Source organism: Struthio camelus, chromosome 15 (genome assembly GCF_040807025.1).
Source record: "Struthio camelus isolate bStrCam1 chromosome 15, bStrCam1.hap1, whole genome shotgun sequence".
Lineage (NCBI taxonomy): Eukaryota > Metazoa > Chordata > Aves > Struthioniformes > Struthionidae > Struthio > Struthio camelus.
Window position 1 is genome coordinate 910,590 of NC_090956.1, and position 21,424 is coordinate 932,013.

Sequence of the window (21,424 nt, forward strand, 5' to 3'; positions counted from 1 at the left end):
CGGGTGGGCTCCCACCTGGAGAAGGCTACGGAAACACCGAGAGCCGCCACGGGCCCCCGAGCCCCGCCGCACCGAACCCGGGAAGCGCAGAGCGGAGGCGCAGGAAGGGCAAGCGGAGCCCGGGCCGGCTCTGCCTGCGGCTGACAGCAAGGTCAGCAGGCTGCGGAAGGCCGCCGGGAGCTCCGGAGGCGGCGGCGGGGCCCGGGGCTCCGCAGAGCGCCCCTCACCTTGAAGTCGCGGCTGTGCTGCGGGGTGTACTCCAGCGTCCACAGCGCCCGCACCAGGTGCGCCAGCTGCTCCGTGACCTCGCCGGCGCCCGGCGGCGCCTCGCCGTCCCCCGGCGGGCTGCGCGGCGGCCCCGGTCCCGGCGCTGGTCCCGACGCCGGCTCGCCGCGGAACTGCTCCAGCGCCAGGTACTCGGCGAAGAGCTCGGTGTTGCTGAGGCACTGCAGGATGGCGTTCATGAAGCACGTGTTGCCGTGGTTCCGCAGCCCCGCCACGCCGGGCACCGCCTCGGGGCCGCTCTCGGCGCGCGGCGGCGGCGGCGGCGCGGGCTCGGGGCTGCGCGCCGGGCCCGCCTGGAAGCAGCTGGCCAGGCCGCCGGCGGCCTGCGGCGGGGGCAGGCGGGGGGCGGGCGGGCCGCGGCCGGCCTCGGGCTCGCTGCTGTAGTGCGACAGCGTGGACAGGGTCTTCAGCACGCGGCTCATGAAGCCGCCGAGCGAGCGGGCCGGGGCCGGGGCCGAGCCCGAGCCGCCCGCGCCCGCCCGCCCGCGGAACAGCCGCTTGCTGAGGGAGCGCTTCTCCTTGGCCGCGCCGGCCGCCCCGGGGCCGCTCACCCGCGACATGGCTCCGCAGCCCCGGCCGACCGCCACCGCCTGCCGCTCACCCCGCCGGCCGCCGCATGCCCCGCCGCGCCGCCGGGGCCCGGCTCGCCCCCGCGGCTGCCGCGCTCCGCGCCGGGCCGCAGGCGGCAGCGGCTCGCCGCCTCACGGCGCCTCCATGGGCGGGGCGGGGCGGGGCGGGGCGGGGCGCCGCGCTCACGTGCCCGCCGCGAGGCCGCGCCCGCCATGCCGGCGCCTGGCGAGCGCCGCTGCAGCGCCGCCGCCATTGGCCGCCCCGCGCCGCCCGCCATCTTTGGTGCTGGCGGGCGGCGGCGGCGCGAGGGGAGGGTCGGGTCACGGAGCCGCGCGCGCGCTGCGGCGGCGCGGACGCCCCGGCGGGGCCGGCCCCTCCTCCCCCCGCCCCGCCCGCGCGGCCTGCCGGGTGGGCGCCGCCGGCCGCGCCGTCAGCTGCGGCCGCCGCCCCTCGCAGCCCCTCGGTCACCAGCGGCCACGGTCCCTCGCAGCCCCTCGGTCACCAGCGGCCGTGGTCCCTCACAACCCCTCGGTCACCAGCGGCCGTGGTCCCTCACAACCCCTCAGTCACCAGTGGCCACAGTCTCTCATGTCCCCCTCGGTCACCAGCAGCCATGGTCTCTCACGACCCCCTCGGTCACCAGCGGCAGTGGTCCTTCACAGCCCCTCGGTCACCAGCGGCCACGGTCCCTCACAGCCCCTCAGTCACCAGTGGCCATGGTCCCTCATGTCCCTTTTAGTGGCCAGCAGCCATGGTCCTTCATGTCCCCCTCGGTCACCAGCAGCCATGGTCCCTCACAACCCCCTCAGTCACCAGCAGCCGTGGTCCCTCACAGCCCCTCGGTCACCAGCGGCCACGGTCCCTCGCAGCCTCTTGGTCACCAGCGGCCACGGTCCCTCACAGCCCCTCGGTCACCAGCGGCCGTGGTCCCTCACAGCCTCTTGGTCACCAGTGGCAGTGGTCCCTCACAACCCCTCGGTCACCAGCGGCCACGGTCCCTCACAGCCCTTCGGTCACCAGCGGCTGTGGTCCCTCACAGCCTCTTGGTCACCAGCGGCCACGGTCCCTCACAGCCCCTCGGTCACCAGCGGCCATGGTCCCTCACAACCCCTCAGTCACCAGCGGCCGTGGTCCCTCACAACCCCTCAGTCACCAGTGGCCACAGTCTCTCATGTCCCCCTCGGTCACCAGCAGCCATGGTCTCTCACGACCCCCTCGGTCACCAGCGGCAGTGGTCCCTCACAACCCCTCGGTCACCAGCGGCCACGGTCCCTCACAACCCCTCAGTCACCAGCAGCCGTGGTCCCTCACAACCCCTCAGTCACCAGTGGCCGTGGTCCCTCATGTCCCTTTTAGTGGCCAGCAGCCATGGTTCCTTCATGTCCCCCTCAGTCACCAGCAGCCGTGGTCCCTCACAACCCCTCGGTCACCAGCAGCCACGGTCCCTCACAGCCCCTCAGTCACCAGTGGCCGTGGTCCCTCATGTCCCTTTTAGTGGCCAGCAGCCATGGTCCTTCATGTCCCCCTTAGTCAGCAACAGCCGTGGTCCCTCACGTCTCCCTCAGTCACCAGCAATCGTGGTCTGTCACTTCCCCCAGTCACCAGTGGCCATGGTCCATCATGACTGCTCAGTCACTTACAGCCATGGTTCCCCCACAACCCCTCAGGGACAGTATTCCCATCAGCTGGGGGAGAGTGCTTTCACAGGCTGTCACCCGTGGCCGTGCTCATTCCAGTGAAATGTCCCCCTGCGCCTCAGCCTCAGAGCTGCCGCTGCCTGTCGCTGCTGCTCAGCTCTGCCACGAGTGTCACCACTGTCCAGCCTGCCACCGGCTGCTGTGGCATCACCAGTGGCTGTACTCCATCACTGTCTAATGTCACACCAATTTGGCAATCCCAGCAGATGACAAAAATCATAGATAAGAAGTGACTTTACTGTCATGAGATACAATTAATAATGTGGGAACCCCCCTCTTTCAATCCCAGCTATTACCGTAAGCTTTTATATTGTAAATCTGATGTCAAATATCCATGAAACAAACTCACGGAGGAGCCTGCTCCTTGTCTGAGCTTGAGCTGTGTTGTGTGTTCTGCTAATCCTGACAGCAGGCACCTGCCGTTCTGCTCTCTGTAACCCTCTCCACCTTCCCATCCCTGCTGCTATTCTACTGTACCCTCTCGTCACAGTCTTCCTTTCTCCATTTTTCTGTCCCACCCCGGCTCTCCTCCTGCCTCGCAGCTTCATGGCCTCATCTCAGCATTTTGTGCAGATTCAAGTGACACGTGCAGGTAAGTTTCAGACTAGGGCTGAGAAGACCACAGTGGCTTCAACCCACGGATGCCTCCTAGTCCAGGGAGATGACCCAGGCCCACTGCCACGCACACAGTGGAGAAAGTCTCTGCTCTGAAGAACCTGCCATCCGAGCAGAAGAGCTGGAGCTGAAACAACCTGCCTGCACGGAGACCCCTGACACCGCACAGAGGCCCCCTGACAGCTGCACAGAGACCCCCCCCAACACTGCCCAGAGCCCCCTGACAGCTGCCAGGAACCCCCCGACACTGCACAGAGCCCCCCAGTAGCCGCACAGAGACCTCCAACAGCCACACAAAGACCCTCAGCACCGCCCAGAGCCCCCCAACACTGTCCAGAGCCCTCTGACAGCTGCCCAGAGCCCCCCAACAGCCACACACAGCCCCTCGACACCGCACAGAGCCCCCAGACGGCCACCCGGAGCCCCCCAACGGCTGCCTGGAGCCCCCTGACACTGCCCGGAGCCCCCCAACACCGCCTGGAGCCCCCCGCCGGCTGCCCAGAGCACCTCGACGGCTGCCCGGAGCCCCCCGACACTGCAAAGAGCACCCCGACGGCCGCCCGGAGCCCCTCGACGCCTGCCTGGAGCCCCCTGACACTGCCCAGAGCCCCCCGCCGGCCGCCCGGAGCTCCTCGACGGCTGCCCGGAGCCCCCCGCCGGCCGCCCGGAGCCGCGCCGCCCGCCCCCCGCGGGGCCCGCCGGCTGGCGGCGCTGCGCGCCCGCGGAGCGGAGCGGGGCGGGCGGGCGGCGGCGGCGGGGCCGGGCCGGGCCGGGCCGGGCCGGGGCCGGGGCCGGGGCGGGCCGGCCGGAGGCGGGCGGCGGGGTAGGTGCCGCGGCGGCCGCCGGCCGCGCCATCGGCAGCGGCGCCGGGGCCGGGAGCGCAGCATGGCCCCGTCGGGCACGGCAGGCGGCCGAGGTGAGGCCGGCACCGGGGTACGGCGGGGGGGGGACGGGACGGGACGGGCCGGCACCGGGGTACGGCTCGGGGCGCCACGGACCCGTCGGCTCCTTGCGGAGCTGGGTCCGCCGCAGCCACGGGCTCACCTCGAAGATGCGATCCACCCCCCCCCCCCCCGGAAAGTGCTATTTCCCGGCTTTTAAAATCCCTAGAAAGGGACGCATCTTGCTGGACCTGCTGGATTTGGGCTGCTCTGCGGCTTTCCTTCCGGCTGCAGCTCGAGGGGAAGCGACTGAGCGCAGTCAGTCAGCGCAGGAGTTGTGCTGTTTGTCACATAAATGGGGCACTGACAGTTTCTGGCTGTAAAATACGCAGAAACACTGCAGAACAGTCTGAGGGAGCTGGTGGCAGGAGCAGAGGCGACACTGTCCTGCGGTGTCTGGGCATCCCAGTCCCCCACGTTTTCCCATGCTGCAGCCTGCCCACCACCCGAGGTCTCTCACCTGCATCTCCGCACTCCCAGCCCCAGCCCCAAAACGTCATCTGGGAGGTGCTGGGCTGGACATTGTGCTGTGTGTCGCCATAGGAGTGATCGCAAGCCTGGAAGTCCCATTTAACATCCCTCACATTCATCACAGACTTGTTTACCTACCCTGAGCTCCTGTTTGCAGGATTGTACCCATAGGTGTTGACCTGACCAACCTGTCTGCCACTTTGTCCAAACAGCGGCACTTGGGAGATAGGCGGGTGGCGATTGCGTGCCGCGTGTGCGTGTCCCTGCTCTGCCTGCTTTAGGGACGTGGCCAGCAGTTGCCAGCAGTTCTCAGGCGCGTTTTCTCTCTCCAGCTGCAGCCTGTGCCATGGCTCCTGGGAAGAAGATCACAGCCAAGATTAAGAAGACGCTGCCAGTGACAGGCCCCCAGGCTCCAACGCTCAGTGAACTGATGAAGTGGTACTGTTTGAATACCAACACGCACGGCTGTCGGCGCATTGTGGTGTCCAGGGGACGCTTGCGCAGGTTCATCTGGATTTTGCTAACTCTGAGTGCTGTTGGACTGATCCTGTGGCAGTGTGCTGAGCTCCTCATGAACTATTACAGCGCTTCAGTGTCCGTCACGGTCCAGTTCCAGAAGTTGCCCTTCCCGGCCGTCACCATTTGCAACATCAACCCCTACAAGTAAGACATACGGTTCCTGGGAGGTTTGCCCGTCCTGGCAAGCCCGCTTCGTGCATGAGGGACCCATGCAGGCAGCTCTCTTCTAAATTCATCTTCTCTTAATTGTTCTAGCACCAAACCTTCCATCAGCTTTTTGCTCTGCAGTGCTGCTCTTCAGCAGTCTTTCCTTACTGTTAGTTTTCCCTCTACAGCACTTTGAATAATGTACCTACCTCTGTGCTAATGCTCTTCAGACACTTGTAGATTATCATCACATCCTTCACTTACTGCCTGCTAGGTCTATTTAGCTTTCAGCTCAAGGCAGACCCTGATCATTTCTGTGGTTCTCTTTAAATTCCCCTTTTCGCAGGACTGGAGTTTCAAGGGTAGTAAACAATGCCATTTCCTGAAGAACAGGGGACATCTGTCACCTCTTCTTCTTCTTTTTTTTTTTTTTTATTCCTTATAGGATGCTTTGACATTAACAATCAACAATTAAGCTGTTTTTTCCTGCCTAATTACACTTTACATTGATGTCTATTCTGCTGTCAGCTGTCCATCACAGTCCCTCCGGGCATTTCAACTCTCTGGGTCCCTCTTGTCTCCAGGAATCTGCATCTTAGATTGTATTATCACCGATGCAGTAGTCAGATTTTCCCAGCTGAGTTCTTTTATATTTCCTGTCGACCTCTTTGATCTTTCTTGTGTTTTACAATTCTTCTCCTTGTGGTAATACCCTGGAACATGCACTGTATCCTTGAGCTTACTAACAAAATCTTCAAGGAGCTTGGGAGTCTGCGAGCACTTTCTCCGTAGCTCGGTCTATTTTGCTTATGATGGTCCGTTCTTCGAGATCTCCCAGGGGGCATAACTGCGCCTGCCCACACGGATTTAAATTCATATAATACCAAGAAAGAAAGCATTCATGGTCAGTGTGTGACAAAAAATTCTGTCCTGGGTGATTAGTTTCACAGTGCAGTGGACAAAATACTGCAATTAAGTGGTTAGATGAGATGAATGACATGTAGTTTTATATTGCGTTTTCTCTAACGCAGGTACAGTGCAATGAAAGACTATTTATCTGAATTGGACAAAGAGACAAAAAATGCTTTGGAGACTTTCTATGGATTTTCAGAGGGCAAATCCAAGGTGCGTCGTTCGGTTGGTGACAGAAACACCACAGGGAGTGAATTCTTCAAACAGATCCCACTGCTGAAATTTGAAGACTTCTCTAGGACAGTTACCGACCTTCGCAGTGGCCAGAAGAGGAAAATTGAGGGCAATGTTTTTCACAAAGATTCATCCATAGTGAACTCCGGGGAGTCAAATGATATCATCGGCTTTCAGCTGGTAAGCGTCATGCTTCCTTGGACAGTAAGTTCCTTGTGGAGGCAAGGGATAGGTATTATGGGTTGGTGTCACACACACCGATTTCCTTGCTTGCGTAGATGGTGTTATAGTGAATAAAACTCTTCTGCCATGCATCCGTGGCTGCCTGCAGATTCATCTGCAACCCTCCGGAAGAGAAATGCCTTCCTGAAGTCTAGCCAAAACAGACTTAGTGCCACCCGTGACCTTTCCTTTGATGAATGAAAGGTTTTTGGGGCCCCTTTGTCCCCTGGCTGCCACTAGAACTTCATGCTTGATTTTTACTGTGAAAAAGAAACTACGTCACACATACTTTATTGAATACATATTTTCTTTTCATCTGAAAAGAGTGCTTTTTCCTCTTTGTAATTACTAGTGCGATGCAAACAACAGCAGTGAGTGTGCCCTTTATACATTCAGTTCTGGCGTTAATGCTATCCAAGAATGGTACAAGTTGCATTACATGAACATCATGGCACAAATTCCCTTGGAAACTAAAGAAAAATTGAGTTATTCTGCTGATGACCTTCTACTGACATGTTTCTTTGATGGCCTATCTTGTGACAAAAGGTCAGTGCACAGAAAATACCTGCCGGTTTAACAGCTTGTTTCTAAATATACAGTATGTAGGAATTGAGTATTTGCTATTTGCTGAATTACAGCAAAGGACCACTTTCATTTTTAAATGAAAGCAAACATTCAAAGCTTTGTGCAGTTTAATTATGCTCTTTGATTTCATTTATCTGAGTGTTGCACTGTCCACATTTCAGAGAAACCCTTATTTTCTTGACAGAGTCAGATCTACCTGCTCGTGATTTTGGCAGTGCGATTCCATGTGTCCTGGTAGCAGGAGAATCATCCCATAATACTGGGGGTTGACGGCAGAGTCCCCCCGTGCAGTTGAGGGCATAAAATTGCATTTTTACATGGCTTTAGCAACTTCCCAACTGTCGTGTGCAAAGCAAACCGCACTGTAACTCACTGCTTAGCAGGTATAGCTGAGTCTTTACTGAAAGCATTTTGCTTGTGTCTGTACTAGTGCAAATGCATCACAAATTTTCTTGGGATAAAGACTTTTGCTTGGATGGGAGGGGTGGTTCACAGGTAAGACATAAATGTGCTTCAATCATCAGGGTGTCCTCAGCCTCCCTTAAATGACAGTGGCAAAGACCTTTTTTTCCTGAAAAAATGAGGATTCATGTTCCTTTAGACACTTGGGAGTTGAATACAAGAGGACTCTGTCCCCCGGCCCACTACTTTTCTGTTGTAAATCTGCTTCTCCGACCCTCTCCATCCCTATTCCCACATGAAATGCCTGTACAATTTTAATTTCCTGATGCTATTAAAACAGGTCATAGTTCCGTCTAGTTTCAAGATATTAAGAAAAAACCCCACACTTTTCAGCAAATAAAGTGCCTGACAAAAAGAAAAAAAACAATCCTGCTAAGTCGCTGCCAAAAAAAAAAAATCCAATTCCATTAAGTCTCTGCTGCAGACAGTTAAAGCTGCAGAGGGCAACGTAACAATATTTGATTTCTTTTAGGCACTTCACTCGTTTCCATCATCCACTGCATGGCAATTGCTACACCTTCAACAGTGGAGAAAATGGGACAATCCTGAGCACCTCCACAGGAGGCAGTGAGTACGGTAAGGAAACTTAGTTTGTAGAGGAACTATTAGATAACAAGCGGTTCAGCGAACTGGATCCTACTGGAGAGTGATTGATGTGTTGGCTCTAGATGTACGATCTGATTGGGGAAATGCTTGTTTGAACTAGTGCAAATTATTGCCAGAGAATACAAAGATAATATCATTGCATCACTAATGTTTTCCATCTGAAATCACTGCTTCCCAGTTATATAACATTTAAAAATAAGTTTCAGCTACATTCTAAGGAGGCATTTATTATTTGTTGTGCTAGGGTCTGCAGAGGGACGTTACTTGCTGCAAATGTTTCAGTTTAGCATTGCAAAGGCATCACGTGCTTGTTACAGTTCTACTTCAGGCTAGATAATATTAAGTAAACTGCGCTGCCCCCCCTGACTAGAAAAAATGGCTCTGGTGTAACTCTGCTCCTGCCATGTCTCTGTTCTTCAGGACTGCAGGTTGTTCTGTATATAGATGAAGCAGACTACAACCCTTTCCTGGTGACGTCAACAGGGGCCAAGATCATTGTCCATGACCAAAATGAATATCCCTTTATTGAAGACATCGGCACAGAAATCGAGACAGCAGCAGCAACCTCCATAGGGATGCACTTTGTGAGTGACAGCAATGTTGTTTCAAGGTGCACAGCACCATTCGCTTGAAGCAGATGGAAATATGGTCTGATATGATGTATGAACATTAGCCAGGAGTTGGAAAAGCATCTAATACCTCACGCTTGTACATCTGAAGCGCCCCGAGGAAAATCCTGTGGTAGCACTTTTCTGAACTTTTTTCCCTTGCTATGGGGCTGTTGGAAAACGAGATCTTTAAAAACCAAAGAGCTGCTGAGGATTTTGTTTCTTCTCCCTTTTCTCCTACCCCTTGGCTTTCCCGAGCATTTTTTGTTTTTCACAGCAAAATCTGCAACCACCGAGGTGCTGTGAAATGCCCTGTTTTGCTTTTGCAGCGTGCAGATGTGTTGGCATCCCACGCACATTCTCAGATCAGAAGAGAAGAGATAAAGCTGTAGGTAACATAGTAGAGTCAGGTCTATAGAGACAACTAAAGCACAACCCACATAACCGTTCTGTGGGTATAAGAGAGCCTCATTCTGTTTGATTTCTCACTCTCCTGGCTGCAAGGAAAACCATGTGGGCAGGAGCCCTCTGCCTTTGCCGGCTCAGTGAAGCGACCTGCCAGTGTTGTCAGCAAGGGTGGGAAGGGCTGGAGTGTGGTGCTCCAAAAATCCCCAATTAGTGTAGTGCAGACAAGGCATTTGACCTAAGGGGCTTCTTTCCGTTGTAGAGAAGTGAAAGCAGTGCCATCAGGGCAAGGCAAACTTTCCCCTTTCATCTGGATGGGCTGTTAAGTGAGCAATTTAGTTTTGCCATTTCTTTACTGATGGTTGGCTCAGATGCATCAGCTAACCTGCTTATCTGTCCTGACTGGGTGCGCCAAGTCTAGGTAGTTCATGCATTAGAAAAGACATTAAAAACAGGGCTGCCAGTTGTAAATGTGCAAATAGCTAAATATCTTCCAGCTGTCTGGAAAACTGACTGCTGGGTCTAACAGCAGGGACAAATGCTACCTGACAAACAAAAACTGAATGAAAGGTATCAGAACAAAAAGGGTGGAGCGGAGGCAAAGTCTCACAAAAGTGTGTTTCTTTTATAACTATTATACCATACAGTAGAAAGTCACTGCAGATAGAGTCTCAATATTTAATTTAATATTTTCTTGGCATGGTAGATTTGAACTGTTGCATACAATATAAAAAACAAGATCGAACATGTCTTGGTAGCTATGTTTAAGAGATTTGCCATGACTGCATCTTAACATATCGGCTGAAATAGAAGCTGGACTCAATTTCTGGACCCAAAGCAAAAGCCTGCATGTTGGTGATCACTGCATTGCCACTAAAGGAAGACTCCTAGAGGGCCTGGCAGGGAGAGCAGCGATTGTCAGGACAGGGCTGCACAACCAAGAGTCCCCATCAGTCCCTATACCTGCATCCAAATAAGTGAAGGAGGCAGAGTGGACATGTGCCGCGCACAGCACTGCATGCAGTAGGCTTGAATACAGCAATTCCTCTTTTTCAAATGCAAACATCAGTGTCTAGGTTATCGGTCATATATTTCTGCTGTGTACTACAACTCCCTCCCCACTCGAAAAATACTCCAAGATGTCTGGAATGCAAACAAGGCATTACTTGGTAGGAGTTTCAGTGCTTTAGTTAAATATTTGGTTTGGAAATTATTTCGATACCTGAATGAACAAGTATGCTTTTGCAGGAGCGTATGCCATGGCAAAAAATTTTATACAAAGGATCCATCATCTGCCAGAAGATACAGCAGCAGGCTCTCTGAGGCAGGTATCCCAGCATTAGATTGTCCACAGAAGTTAAAAGAATAGTAAAGGCTGGTTTCATTCAGTTTTCAGAAGTTTCCACATCTCTTAATGTTGATATCACATATTTCTGTGTTCCGTCCAAAGAGCAATTTGAGCATCTTTCTACAAAAAGTGACTTGCACCATACATGCAATAGCCTTCTATCGTAGAAGCCATGATTATAAAGCCTTAGCATTTCTACAGTGCCGTAGCTGTGTTTAGTGCTTTGCAGATAAAAATGGTAACGCTTGCTATCAGGTTTGACCCCAATAGCCTGTACAGTCACCGTCCTCAATGTATGCAAGCATTTATCAGGTTCCTGCTAATTATATCCTTTGCAAGATCAGTCACTAATTTAAACTCTATATAGAAAGAAAGTATAGGTGAATGGATTTTTAAATGTGTGACATTTCTTGTTGTTTCAGGCCACTCTTTTTTTTTTTTTTTTAAAGGGGGCAAATACTGCAGAAAGATAGTAAGAGTTTAGGGCTGAGGGGGGCAAGGCAGTCCGTAGGAAGCAGACAGTGTAAACTGAATCGAGTCTTGTGCGCTGGGGAGCTCCCAGCCCCGCTCTCCGCAGACCTTGCACGCACAGCTCTTGGAATTTCAGAACTCTTTTCTCCGAGCAGAGATTGCAGAACAGGAAAAGCTGTTAGTATTCAAAGGAGAGGAAGGGTCAAAGCAGTTCATGGAAAAAGTCCTGAAGGAGATACAAACATTTTATTCAGCGTGATTTTAGAGAGGTGCTTTTGAGCACTAGTGAAGCCTGAAGTGCTGTTTTATCCACAGAACAGGAGCAGCCGGTGCAACGACAGCTCAGAACAGTGCAGGTCTTCACAGCAAAAAAACCACCAGATTGTTTCTCCACAGGGTAAATGATGCATGGTCACTAGGACTTTGCAATGAGAGAAAGCATGTGTATGAATTACTCTGCTTTAAGAAAAATCCTCACTGCTACCGTTTTACAGTCTCAGCACTCCTGCAGAGGTGTTCAGCAAAGACACCAGATAATCCAGCTACAGCAATGTTTGGGGAAATGGATGCTAAACCAAACAAAACTCTTGTTTTGACAAGTGACTGACAAATCATTTGAGATGGCAAAATATAAAGTTCAAACCTGCTCCATCACTTCCAGTTTTGGAATTGTATTGAACTGCCATACTATTAAATCCTTTGGTTCCCCTGTGGTATCCCAAACCAAGATTTGTTCTTTTCTGATTCTCAGACTCGGTCTCGCAAGCTCAGCAAACCCTACAGTGACTGCACAGAGACTGGTGCTGACATACCGGTGGAAAATCTCTATAACAAGAGCTACTCACTCCAGGTAAATCTCTGTTGCATTTGGTTTTTTCAGTCACTTGAAAACTATCTTCCTAAAAAGCTTTACAATAGTCTGTAGTTCAGGATCTGAGACTGTTAACAGTCCAGGCACAGGGTCACTGCTTTTAATCACTGATATAAAATGCCCCAGCACTTTTTGAAATCCAAGTTTTATTCCTAAGTGGTTGATGTTTGAAGTTCCCTTAGGCACTCTGTTAGATAAAGAGAGAACATTAGCTCATTAGGCAATTTTCAAGCAATGTGAGACTGGAAAATATTGGCCAAGTAAATGTTGCAGCTTAGTAACCCTTGAAGCCAGAAATTGTGACCTTTAGGACTCCAAGAATAACAGATACCATCTAATCAGTATCCAGATAGCAGGATGTTTACAGAGTAAGTTTCCACTAATTTTGCATGGTTTCTGTAATTGGGTCCTCTTGGAGAGTGTCAGGTGTTCTGGCACCCTCCGTTTGAAGAACCATAATTATATTTGCTGCTGTCTTCTCTAAATCCTGTGCCTAGGTGGATTTTTATTTTATGGGGTATTATAAATGAAATCTACTGTGATGTAGTGCCAGGTCAGATCACATGGACATTATCCCAGGTTTTTAATAAAAGTATTTCACTGAAACTCAGGGCTCAGGAGAGCTGGGACTGGGAACAAAAGACTTGACTACTAGAAATTCTAGAATAAAGTTTTAGTTCCTGCGTGTTCCAACTGATTAATCATTTCAGCACAAAGCAACGAGTCCACTGCCCTGTTAATCCTAACGATTCTCAGTCTCCAAACATGCACCAACACAAATTAGTTGAACTTGTGAACGTTTTCACTAGTGAGTCACTTCCCCACACCTAGTTGTTGATTCATGGATTAGAAGTACCTTCTCCTTGGCCATGGGAAGAACAACTACAATACTGAAGCTTTTGAGGACTATGAAGGAAATGGAGGGGATTCACAGAAGCCCCCACTCAGAGGGGGTTGCATTTTTATTTCTCACATTCCAGTCTTTACCTTCCATGGCACTTTCTGCCTGTGTTTGTTTATATTTCAGGCAAAGGAGGCTGAAGTCCTTGGGGAAGAGGTTTCCATCTTCTTGCCACTAGTCATAAACAGAACATTTTTAGGTGAATGGGAGTCTGGAGCTTGGAGCTCCAGAAACGACAGGGGAGGCAGAATGCAGCAATAGGTGTTTCTTGGATGCCCAACCCTTGGTTTATCTCCCTCCAGATTTGCCTGCACTCCTGTTTCCAGAAGGCCATGGTAGACTCCTGCGGCTGCGCCCAGTATGCACAGCCCTTACCTGCTGGGGCAGAGTACTGCAACTACAAGAAAAACCCCAACTGGAGTAAGTTCCCCGTCATTCAAACACCTCCCACATTGCATTTCCTTCAATCAGCAGGTGCCCTGCTGCCAGCCATGTCCCTCCGCAGCACCATCCCCAGGTGTCACAAACCAGGTTACCATCGGATTGTCACCTCAGGTGCACAACTGACCAGAAAAAGAGGGGGGATCTGCCTTAGCTCTCCTAATGCCTCATATCACGGAGCCTGGAAACTGCCTTTCTCCTTTAAATCAATTTGTCCCTGGGAGTTTTTCTATGTGCTTGTTATTTGTGCACATCCAGAAGTGCTGAGCTGAGGACTTGACTGTGTGAGGCAATGCTGCATGCGTATAGCAAGTGACAACCACTACCCAGAGGATTTTGCAATATTCATAGGGGAAATCTTGTTATCCCCATCACGTAGGTGAAAGCTAAGGCCTGAGGCACACAGGCCATCCGCATGCCAGCAGCCCCACTCCAGCACAGGCAGCAAAAGATCACTGCTTCTCCTTCTGGCTTCTCAAACACCCACCTTGTTCTCTTATTGCAGTGTACTGCTACTACAGGCTGCATGAAAAATTTGTGAAGGAGCAGCTGGGCTGTCAGCAAATTTGCAAAGACGCCTGCAGGTAAGTCCTGCCCAACACTAGAAAGAAAACGCTGCGCGTGCAGGAGTTCACGCTTACAGCTAACAGCCTGCCTTTCTCTCCAGCTTCAAGGAGTGGGCCCTCACCACCAGCATCGCCCAGTGGCCATCTACAGTGTCTGAGGTCAGTTCCCAATTTTGCTTAGGTTGACCTCTCCCAGGCAGGGTCCAGGGAGTATTCCCAGCCACCTGCCCCCGTGGCCCTTGGCCCAGGAGACTTTGTCAGACTGTTTCTCCCTTTGCTGGAGGGTGCTGCCGGCCCTGCTGCTCTCACCTCGCGGGGATCCTCAGCAGCCTGCCGGAAGCAGCTCTCGTTGTTCGGGTGCAAGTTGCTGAGCCAGAGCAGCATGGCAATATAGAGGCGCCTAAATAAATCCAGGGGTTCAACACAGAAGCAAGGGGTCCCTGATATATTTGTTAGCACCTCTCTGATGCGCCTCCCAGAGAATCAGTCTGTAGTGTGAGACGCTTCCACCGCCAGGATTCCCCTAAACGAGTTACACAGAATCACATAATCACAGAATTCACCATCTAAACAAAAATTTGGCTTGTGGGCTGAGAGATCTTCTTGGGGACAGCTGCCCATCACATGCATTTCATTCTGGAGCCAAACCTGGTCTAAGTAGGTATGAAATGTGACCTCTCTTTCCAGGGAATTTCTGCACAAGTCACAGGTATAGCATTATTTTCTTTAACTTTTCCAGGACTGGATGCTTCGAGTTCTCTCTTGGGACAAAGGGCAGAAAATCAACAAGAAGTTAAACAAGTAAGTTTCCATTTATGTATTTCTAGCCTGCACCTCAAGCTCAGATATAATCTCAGCAGCCCTAATGATGGCAATTGGGGAAAAAGCTCCCTTAGAGCGGCCCAGCCCTACTGGTCCAACTGGTTATTTGCATAGTTTTTCAGTATGTTTCATGTTATTGTTTTACTAAACCCTCAACCTCCCTTCTGCTTTCCTTCTCAGAACAGACCTAGCAAATCTCATGGTGTTTTACAAAGACCTGAATGAGAGATTCATTTCAGAGAATCCTGCCAACACGGTAAGTAAATGTAGTGATTCCTGTGTGCTCAGGATCAGGAGAATGTGCCTCTTCCTCTTTGACAGGCTAGAAATTTTCGTTTAGCCACAGAAGTGGTCCCAACCAGGCAGAGGCAGGAAACCATCCACAGGTGATGCACCCTGGGGCTTCCAGTCCTGCCCTTTGCAGTCTTCTATCCAGAGCAGCTTTTCAAACTATTTCGTCCCAAGTCATGTGGGCAGCCTGCAGGCCACCTAGAATAAACATAGAATTAGCATCCTGTTGAAGTAGAGCAGAGCAAGAAAGGATAATGGATACGGCGGAGGAAGGGCCCGCAGTATTTTGTAGTGCTTCCCTTGCAGCCCCAGCTTAGCGCAGCTTCCCAGCTGACTGTAACAGCGATACGTGGACGCTTGCCGGTCTCCCAAAGGAGTCGATAACCTTGTGCTCCCTTCTCTTCCAGCTTGTCATTCTTCTTTCCAACTTTGGAGGCCAGCTGGGCCTTTGGATGAGCTGCTCAGTTGTTTGTGTCATTGAGATTGTGGAGGTTTTCTTCATTGATTCACTTTCCATCGTAATGCGGCGGCGATGGCAAAAGACAAAGAAATGGTGGAACGACCGGAAAAGAGAACAGGTGGGGAAGCCATCTCAGGCCAGTGATCTGGACAGAGAAGGCCATGATAACCCTGTGTGCATCGATGAGGACCTGCCCACCTTCAACACTGCCCTTCGCTTACCACTGCCCCAGGAGAACCACCTGCCCAGGACTCCTCCACCCAATTACAGCACTTTGCGGCTAGAGACTGCGTTCACAGAACAGCTGCCTGATACGCTAGATGTTGGGCAACACTGATGCATTGTTTATCCGCTCATCGAGATGCCAAAATAAGAAGTGGATGCTGGACCCGTGTGTCCAGGGGTGAAAGGCACACACCCAAGCAAGCACTGAAGGGTTGTTGGGTCAGACCCTTATTCAGGGATTGAACTTGCGGTCAAAGCGTCTCTAGGCAAAGCTCAGACACAAAAGCTGAGGGCTCAGAGACATTAAGAACTTCAAACAACATCAATTCTCAAGTTAATTATTGCAGGAGATGGCTAGAGCAGGATGTGGCACTGAGCTGGGATGTCTTGCCAGACAGAGGCATACGTTAGCAACAAACTGTGCACACACCCCATTGTATGTGGGCAGGAATTACTCCACAGCAGAAGATTGATGCCACATTGACTATTAATGCTAATTGCTCTCTGCTGTGTGGCTTGACTTGTGGGAAAAACCCAGGGCTTTCAGGAATGTGGCATGACATTTGTAGGAAGGGGAAAGAGCTTTGGGAAGAGCACAAAATGGATGAAAGAGAAGCTCTCAGTTTGAATTTTGATTAGTGATCTGATTCCAAAGTGGTTTCAGGAGCTCTTTAGTCTGAGATGAAAAGTTAGGATAGTAATAGATTTGCTTGTAGAGTAAGTTATTACACAGCTTCAGTAAAAGAACCTAAGTCATCCCGAAATGGTAATTTTAAAGTGTACGAAATCTAATTTGGAGCACAACAATGAACTGCATACTCTGCAAGCTTGTTTCATTTAACATCGCTCAAGCCAGACGCTAAATACATCCTCAGAGTAGGTCATTAAGCAGCGCGTGGCCTCGGACGCCTGACTTCCCAGAAGCCTCAGAGAGAGCTGAATTCTCATCTTCCTGCTCAATCCCCAGGTGAGGACTTTCTTCCCGCAGCCACCCGGTGGTTCATCCGCCCGCGCACCGGCTCCGGCGCCGGCCCCCGGCGGCACTGCGGGGCCGGGGAGGAGGCAGAGCCGCAGCGGTCGCTGGAGCTGCACTGGGCTCCCCGCCTGGCCCCTGAAGGAAGGAGGATACATCTGCTCCGCCTGCATGTTGTTAAGCTCGGTGACACTGCCCTGGTCCACACTCCGGTGTCGACACCCATATCCTGCCGCCCGTGCACAGAGCTGTGCTAATTCTTCCAAGCCGGACCCTCCCCGCGCTGCAACCACGGAGACAAAAGCCAGTCATTGGGTTTGCGTGCCTGTCATTAAAGGTTGCTGCCTGTGCCCATCCTTAGCATGGAGGCGAGCCCTCGTCACTGGAATTTCCTGCCTTGCATCCGTGAACAAGAGCGCTCAGGGTCTAGTTCTGCAACCTCCCAGTCAAGCAGCAGAAATGCCAGCTGGCTGCATTGGCAGCAGGTCTGAATGCAAAGAAAAGCTGTAGCTTATCTTCCCAAAATGGTAGTTTACCTTCCACCAGGCTCATTTCTCTGCTCAAGTTTGCTGTGCTGCTGCACAGACGAGTGCCCCAGCACAATTCCCGAGGCCAAGGGAGCAGCAGCAAGGGGAGCGGGGACCGCCTGCGCCGCATGGCTGCAAACGCGCTTGTGTCGTGACAGCCTCAGCGTCCAGGCGTCCACACGGTCTCGGTGGCAGAATCCCTCCCCAACTCCAAATCCTCCTCCCAGCTTTTCCCTACCGCAGCCTGTTTCTAGCTGATTAGAGCACACTGTAGAGACGTGAGGAGGAAGGTAGCCTACACTGGCCTGGCTGCTTAGGGCTTTTGTGGAACACGTGTGTATGTCTGTGTGTGTGTGCGTGCATGCGTAACGGTCTCTCTCTCTCGCTTTCTCTCTCTATATAAACTTATTTTACATAGAACAGTGAGAATCTAGAAAGGTTCTTTAATGTGCAATAAAACATATTTTAACTGGATTATTTAAATAGACGATAAACTGAAAAATAAAAATATATTTTTGAATAACTGCTTCTTCCTTTTTCCTAAATCAGCAAGAGATGAGTTAACTTCCACGCAGGCATCCGAAGACATTAGGAGACTTGCCTGTGCCCTCCCCAGGGCTGCTGCGCACTCAGCGGTGCAGAGTGGCCAGGCCCAGCGCCCCAGGGCCCCTCTGCAGAAGGAGGGCTTTTTCTGCAAAGCCCAGCTAGTCCCAGCTCGGGAGCAGGCCGTGCTGGCTCTCCTCTCCAAGCAGCAGTGCCTCGTAGCAAGAAACAACACGACAGCAAGTGCCCCGAGCACCCGATGGGGCGGCGAGCGCCACGACCGTGCACACATGAGCTTGAGCAGCCTGCGGCTGCGCCACGTGCCCACCGGTGCTGACTGCGCACCCAGGGCCGCTCTCCAGCCTGGCCTTTCCCCACAGCCTTTCCGCTCGGGCAGGTTCACGCAGGAGACACCTCTCCAATCCCCTACGGAGGGCGGAGAGGGATGGCTGTGCCGGATAGGGAACGGCAGCAACCACAGAGGGCCTCTGATGCCATTTCCCAGAACGCTGCTCAGGGTGCTGGGATGGGAGTCACTGAGCGTGGATGACACCAGGTTGCTCACCCGTACCAACGGCTCCTCAGGGAGGCATCTAATATCCAGAGGAGAAACACAACCCGCCCCGTGCATGAGCTGTGGGGTCAATGAACCTGTGAGGGATCTTCCAGGCAATGCTCAAACAAGTCCTTGGCATAAAGAGATCATGTTGCTCTAAATCAAAGTTCTTCCCTGCCAACGCAACCCAAGGAATCAGGAGACGTGCCAGACGGACGTTCCTGACTGCATGGGCTGCTGAGGCGGGTGCCTGCGCTCAAGCTATGCAGAAGAGCTGCAGATCTGACCTTTAGGAAAACACATTGTGTCTGCTTCTTTCCTTCCCACCACCGCTACCAGTGCAAACCTCCGCAGCTGTGTTGTCATCTTCAGACTGCCTAGATAAACACTTAGGCTTTCTTTTACACTTCATAGCCTGGGTTAAGGGCTAATTTAAAATAAGTCATTCTCAAAAGACATTCCACTTCTACGGGCACAGCAGTCCTCGGACTAGCAGCTGCTGCCGTGCCCACCTAGCGCCGGTTGTCCAAGAGATAACACCCCGCACGCTGCTGGCCTGCGCCGGCTGGCCAGGAGCTGACAGCGCGGGCGGGTGCCTGGTGAAAATGCCTTTCGGAAACCGGCCCTAGCCAGCCAGCAACCTGGCAGCAGCAAGGTGACTGCAAATGCTGGAACCCCAGGTGTCCCACGGCAGCTTCACTGGTGGACAGTCCTTTAGAGCCTGCAAGAGAAAAAGCGAAGGCAGTTTATACTGCCTCAAAGCCCCTCTGCAGTGGATGAGGCTGAAACGCTCAGAGCGAACAGTCGCTCACCTCCATCACCTTTGTAAGCAGGACAGTATCAGGTAATGATGCTGCTCACACGAGACTCGCCCCGTTTGCAACAGTGGCAAAACCGACTGAGAGAACAATGCTGGCACAGTCAAAGCAAGCCCCACGTTCACACCAGGGCCGCTTCCAGTTACTCCTCTGCATCACAGGCATGAACAGTCATGATTACAGCAGTGGTGGAAATTGGAGCAAATTTCTGAGCCAGATAATGTTGCTCCTTCCCTTCCAGTTTGTTGCTCCTTTATAGGGGACCTGGTTTGGCTTAGTAATACGTAACGAATGAACTTCCTCCAGATGCAGACAGTTATTTTGGACCTTATTTTGACTCCAACTTTTACAAACTGCAGCATCTTATGAACACTGGAACAAAGAAGAAAAAAAAAATGAGTACGCATATTGCAAGGCGGGACATTGCACAATTCTTCTGTTCTCATCTCAGCTTCTATGTGCAACACACTGATGGACAGAGACAGGGCACAGTTTGCTGAGAAAAATGCAGGGCTCGCTCACTGCCTTGTGGAGGGAAGTATCAAGGAAGGGAGGTAATGTCTAAGGGTACTGTTAAGGCAGCTTAGTGCAATGTCTTCCACATCGCTGACACCGCTCACACGCGGACTCATTTTATTCTCAGGCTACCCAAGTCACTCGGCACCTCTCCAAGCAACCCTATTCTCATTCAGCACCAAGCTGAATTAAATCAACAGCTACTAACTGTGCAACCAGTCACCCCAGAAAGAAAATCCCGTGCACGCGCCCCAGACATCTCTCTGCGCCCCACGTCCCCGCGGGAGCCCATCCACCTCCTGCCGACAGCAGGCGAAGCAGGCGCCCGGCCGTGGGGCTCGACGCGTCCTCGCAAGGTCTGGGTCTAGTGCAATTGCGTCACTCGGTTTTTAAGAAACATTCATCAAGAAAGATGTCCAAAGCCCTTCCCGGGCGACCGGCACTGAACCTCGGAAAGAGGAGTCCGACTCGGCCCGATTAGACGTTCAGTTTCACAACGAAATCCTATGCCAAATCAGAACAAAAAGTCTCCGTTGCTGCGTCCTGGTTGTTCGCCAGAGGTGCGCGTTGCCACCCAGCGTTTGTTTTCCAAAAGCTACGTACACCTCATTGACCCCGAGGGCTTTGCGGGAAGCAGCAAGACCCCGGCCACGAGCCGCGTGGAACAGCGCTGCTGGCCGGCTGCGGCGCTCCGGGCGCTGCCTGCCGCCGGGAGACGGGAGCGCGGGGCGCTGAGCGGCACCCACTGCCCCCCGGCCCCGGCCCCGGCCCGGGGAGAGGAACCCGGAGCGGGAGCAGGAGCCCGGCGGGAACCGTGTCCGGGGACCGCGCCGGCACGGCTCGCTCGGAAAGGCTTCCCAAAGCAAAGGAAAAGCCTCTTACATCCAATTAAGCACGGCCAATCCTGCAAGAAACCAGGTTTATTACCTGGACAGACTTTAGCCTTGCTAGCTGCAGTCCTAATAAGTAAAAATCTAACTTGATTGAGTGCAAAGTCGCTGAAACATGGCATTCCCCTGCAGCGTTCCTCCAAAGTCTCTCCCCTTGGTGAGCAGCGACACATGTCCTGGTCGATAGCTTTTATTATGAATAATCATTTAAAATTCTTTAGAAAACCACAGGTTTTCTCGTGATGTTTTCTGCCTTTCCTTCTCAGGAAAGGCGTAGCGCCTTTTGTCTTTGCATGAGCCCTGGCAAGGCAGAAAGCCATCCCGGGGTGGCTTCAGAAACGGATTACTTCAATCCTGCATTCATTACTGAACTCCCGAGTCATCCGAAACGCCAGAAAGTTCCCCGGAGCAGCAAGGGATTCAGGCCTGACGCACGCTAAACATCATAAATTCAAGGCGTTTGAGAAACTCAGCTCCGGCTGTATGGGAACAGCGGGCAGTAAAAGCTGTGATTCAGTGATATCGCCTCCTCCTGCAGCCCGGCCGCTTCTCCGCGGGGCCAGGCGAGAACCGCAGTTTCGGTCCCCACGAAAACAGCGTTTCCGGGAAACTTCCCAAGAGCTGCGAGCGTCCGGGCAGGCCTGGGACGCAGCCGGAGAGGGGAGCAGCGGCCTCGCCGCCCGGCCGGGGAGGAGGAGGAGGAGGAGGAGGAGGAGGAGGAAGCCGGGCCACGGCGGAGCCCACCGCACGCGGGGCCACGCCAAGGCGGGTGCGGGCGGCGCGGCGGCCGGGCGCGAGCAGCGGGCAGAGCGCCGGCCTCGGCCCCCCGGGCGCGGAGCTGCCGCCGCGGGCAGGCCGAGCGGAGGTGTTGAAACAAGCCGAGAGCAGGCGAGGCGCGGCGGTGACTCATGGGGGACGGCGCCGCA

The 21,424-nt window shown here is 53.0% G+C and overlaps 2 protein-coding genes across 6 annotated transcripts in view; one reads left to right on the top strand and one right to left on the bottom strand.

Moving 5' to 3' along the window:
• USP31 (ubiquitin specific peptidase 31) overlaps positions 1-869 on the bottom strand; it is a 42,856-nt gene extending 41,987 nt beyond the window's left edge. For all 4 annotated transcript variants that reach the window (XM_068908254.1, XM_068908253.1, XM_068908252.1 and 1 more), the window contains exon 1: positions 228-869. In XM_068908254.1, the coding sequence (XP_068764355.1) occupies positions 228-845 (618 nt within the window). In that variant the 5' untranslated portion in view covers positions 846-869. The remainder of the gene's footprint in view (positions 1-227) is intronic.
• A 3,118-nt stretch (positions 870-3,987) lies between these two features.
• SCNN1G (sodium channel epithelial 1 subunit gamma) lies at positions 3,988-17,693 on the top strand. 2 transcript variants are annotated; one of them, XM_068908807.1, is made up of 13 exons: positions 3,988-4,083; positions 4,912-5,242; positions 6,250-6,571; positions 6,966-7,159; positions 8,133-8,236; positions 8,687-8,850; positions 11,850-11,948; positions 13,173-13,290; positions 13,817-13,895; positions 13,979-14,036; positions 14,617-14,678; positions 14,880-14,955; positions 15,398-17,693. In XM_068908807.1, the coding sequence occupies exons 3-13, from the start codon at positions 6,287-6,289 to the stop codon at positions 15,785-15,787; spliced, it is 1,629 nt and encodes a 542-aa protein (XP_068764908.1). In that variant the 5' UTR covers positions 3,988-4,083; positions 4,912-5,242; positions 6,250-6,286; the 3' UTR covers positions 15,788-17,693. The 2 variants fall into 2 exon arrangements, with proteins under 2 accessions (XP_068764908.1, XP_068764907.1); XM_068908806.1 differs by having other exon boundaries at positions 3,991-4,083; positions 6,277-6,571.
• Positions 17,694-21,424: the final 3,731 nt, after the last annotated feature.

Excerpts from the sequence above, each read along its gene's own strand:
- SCNN1G (XM_068908806.1), top strand. The coding sequence starts at position 4,053 with ATGGCCCCGTCGGGCACGGCAGGCGGCCGAG. Across the intron at positions 5,243-6,276 it reads TGCAACATCAACCCCTACAA|GTACAGTGCAATGAAAGACT; the intron begins GTAAGACATACG and ends TCTCTAACGCAG. Across the intron at positions 7,160-8,132 it reads GGCCTATCTTGTGACAAAAG|GCACTTCACTCGTTTCCATC; the intron begins GTCAGTGCACAG and ends GATTTCTTTTAG.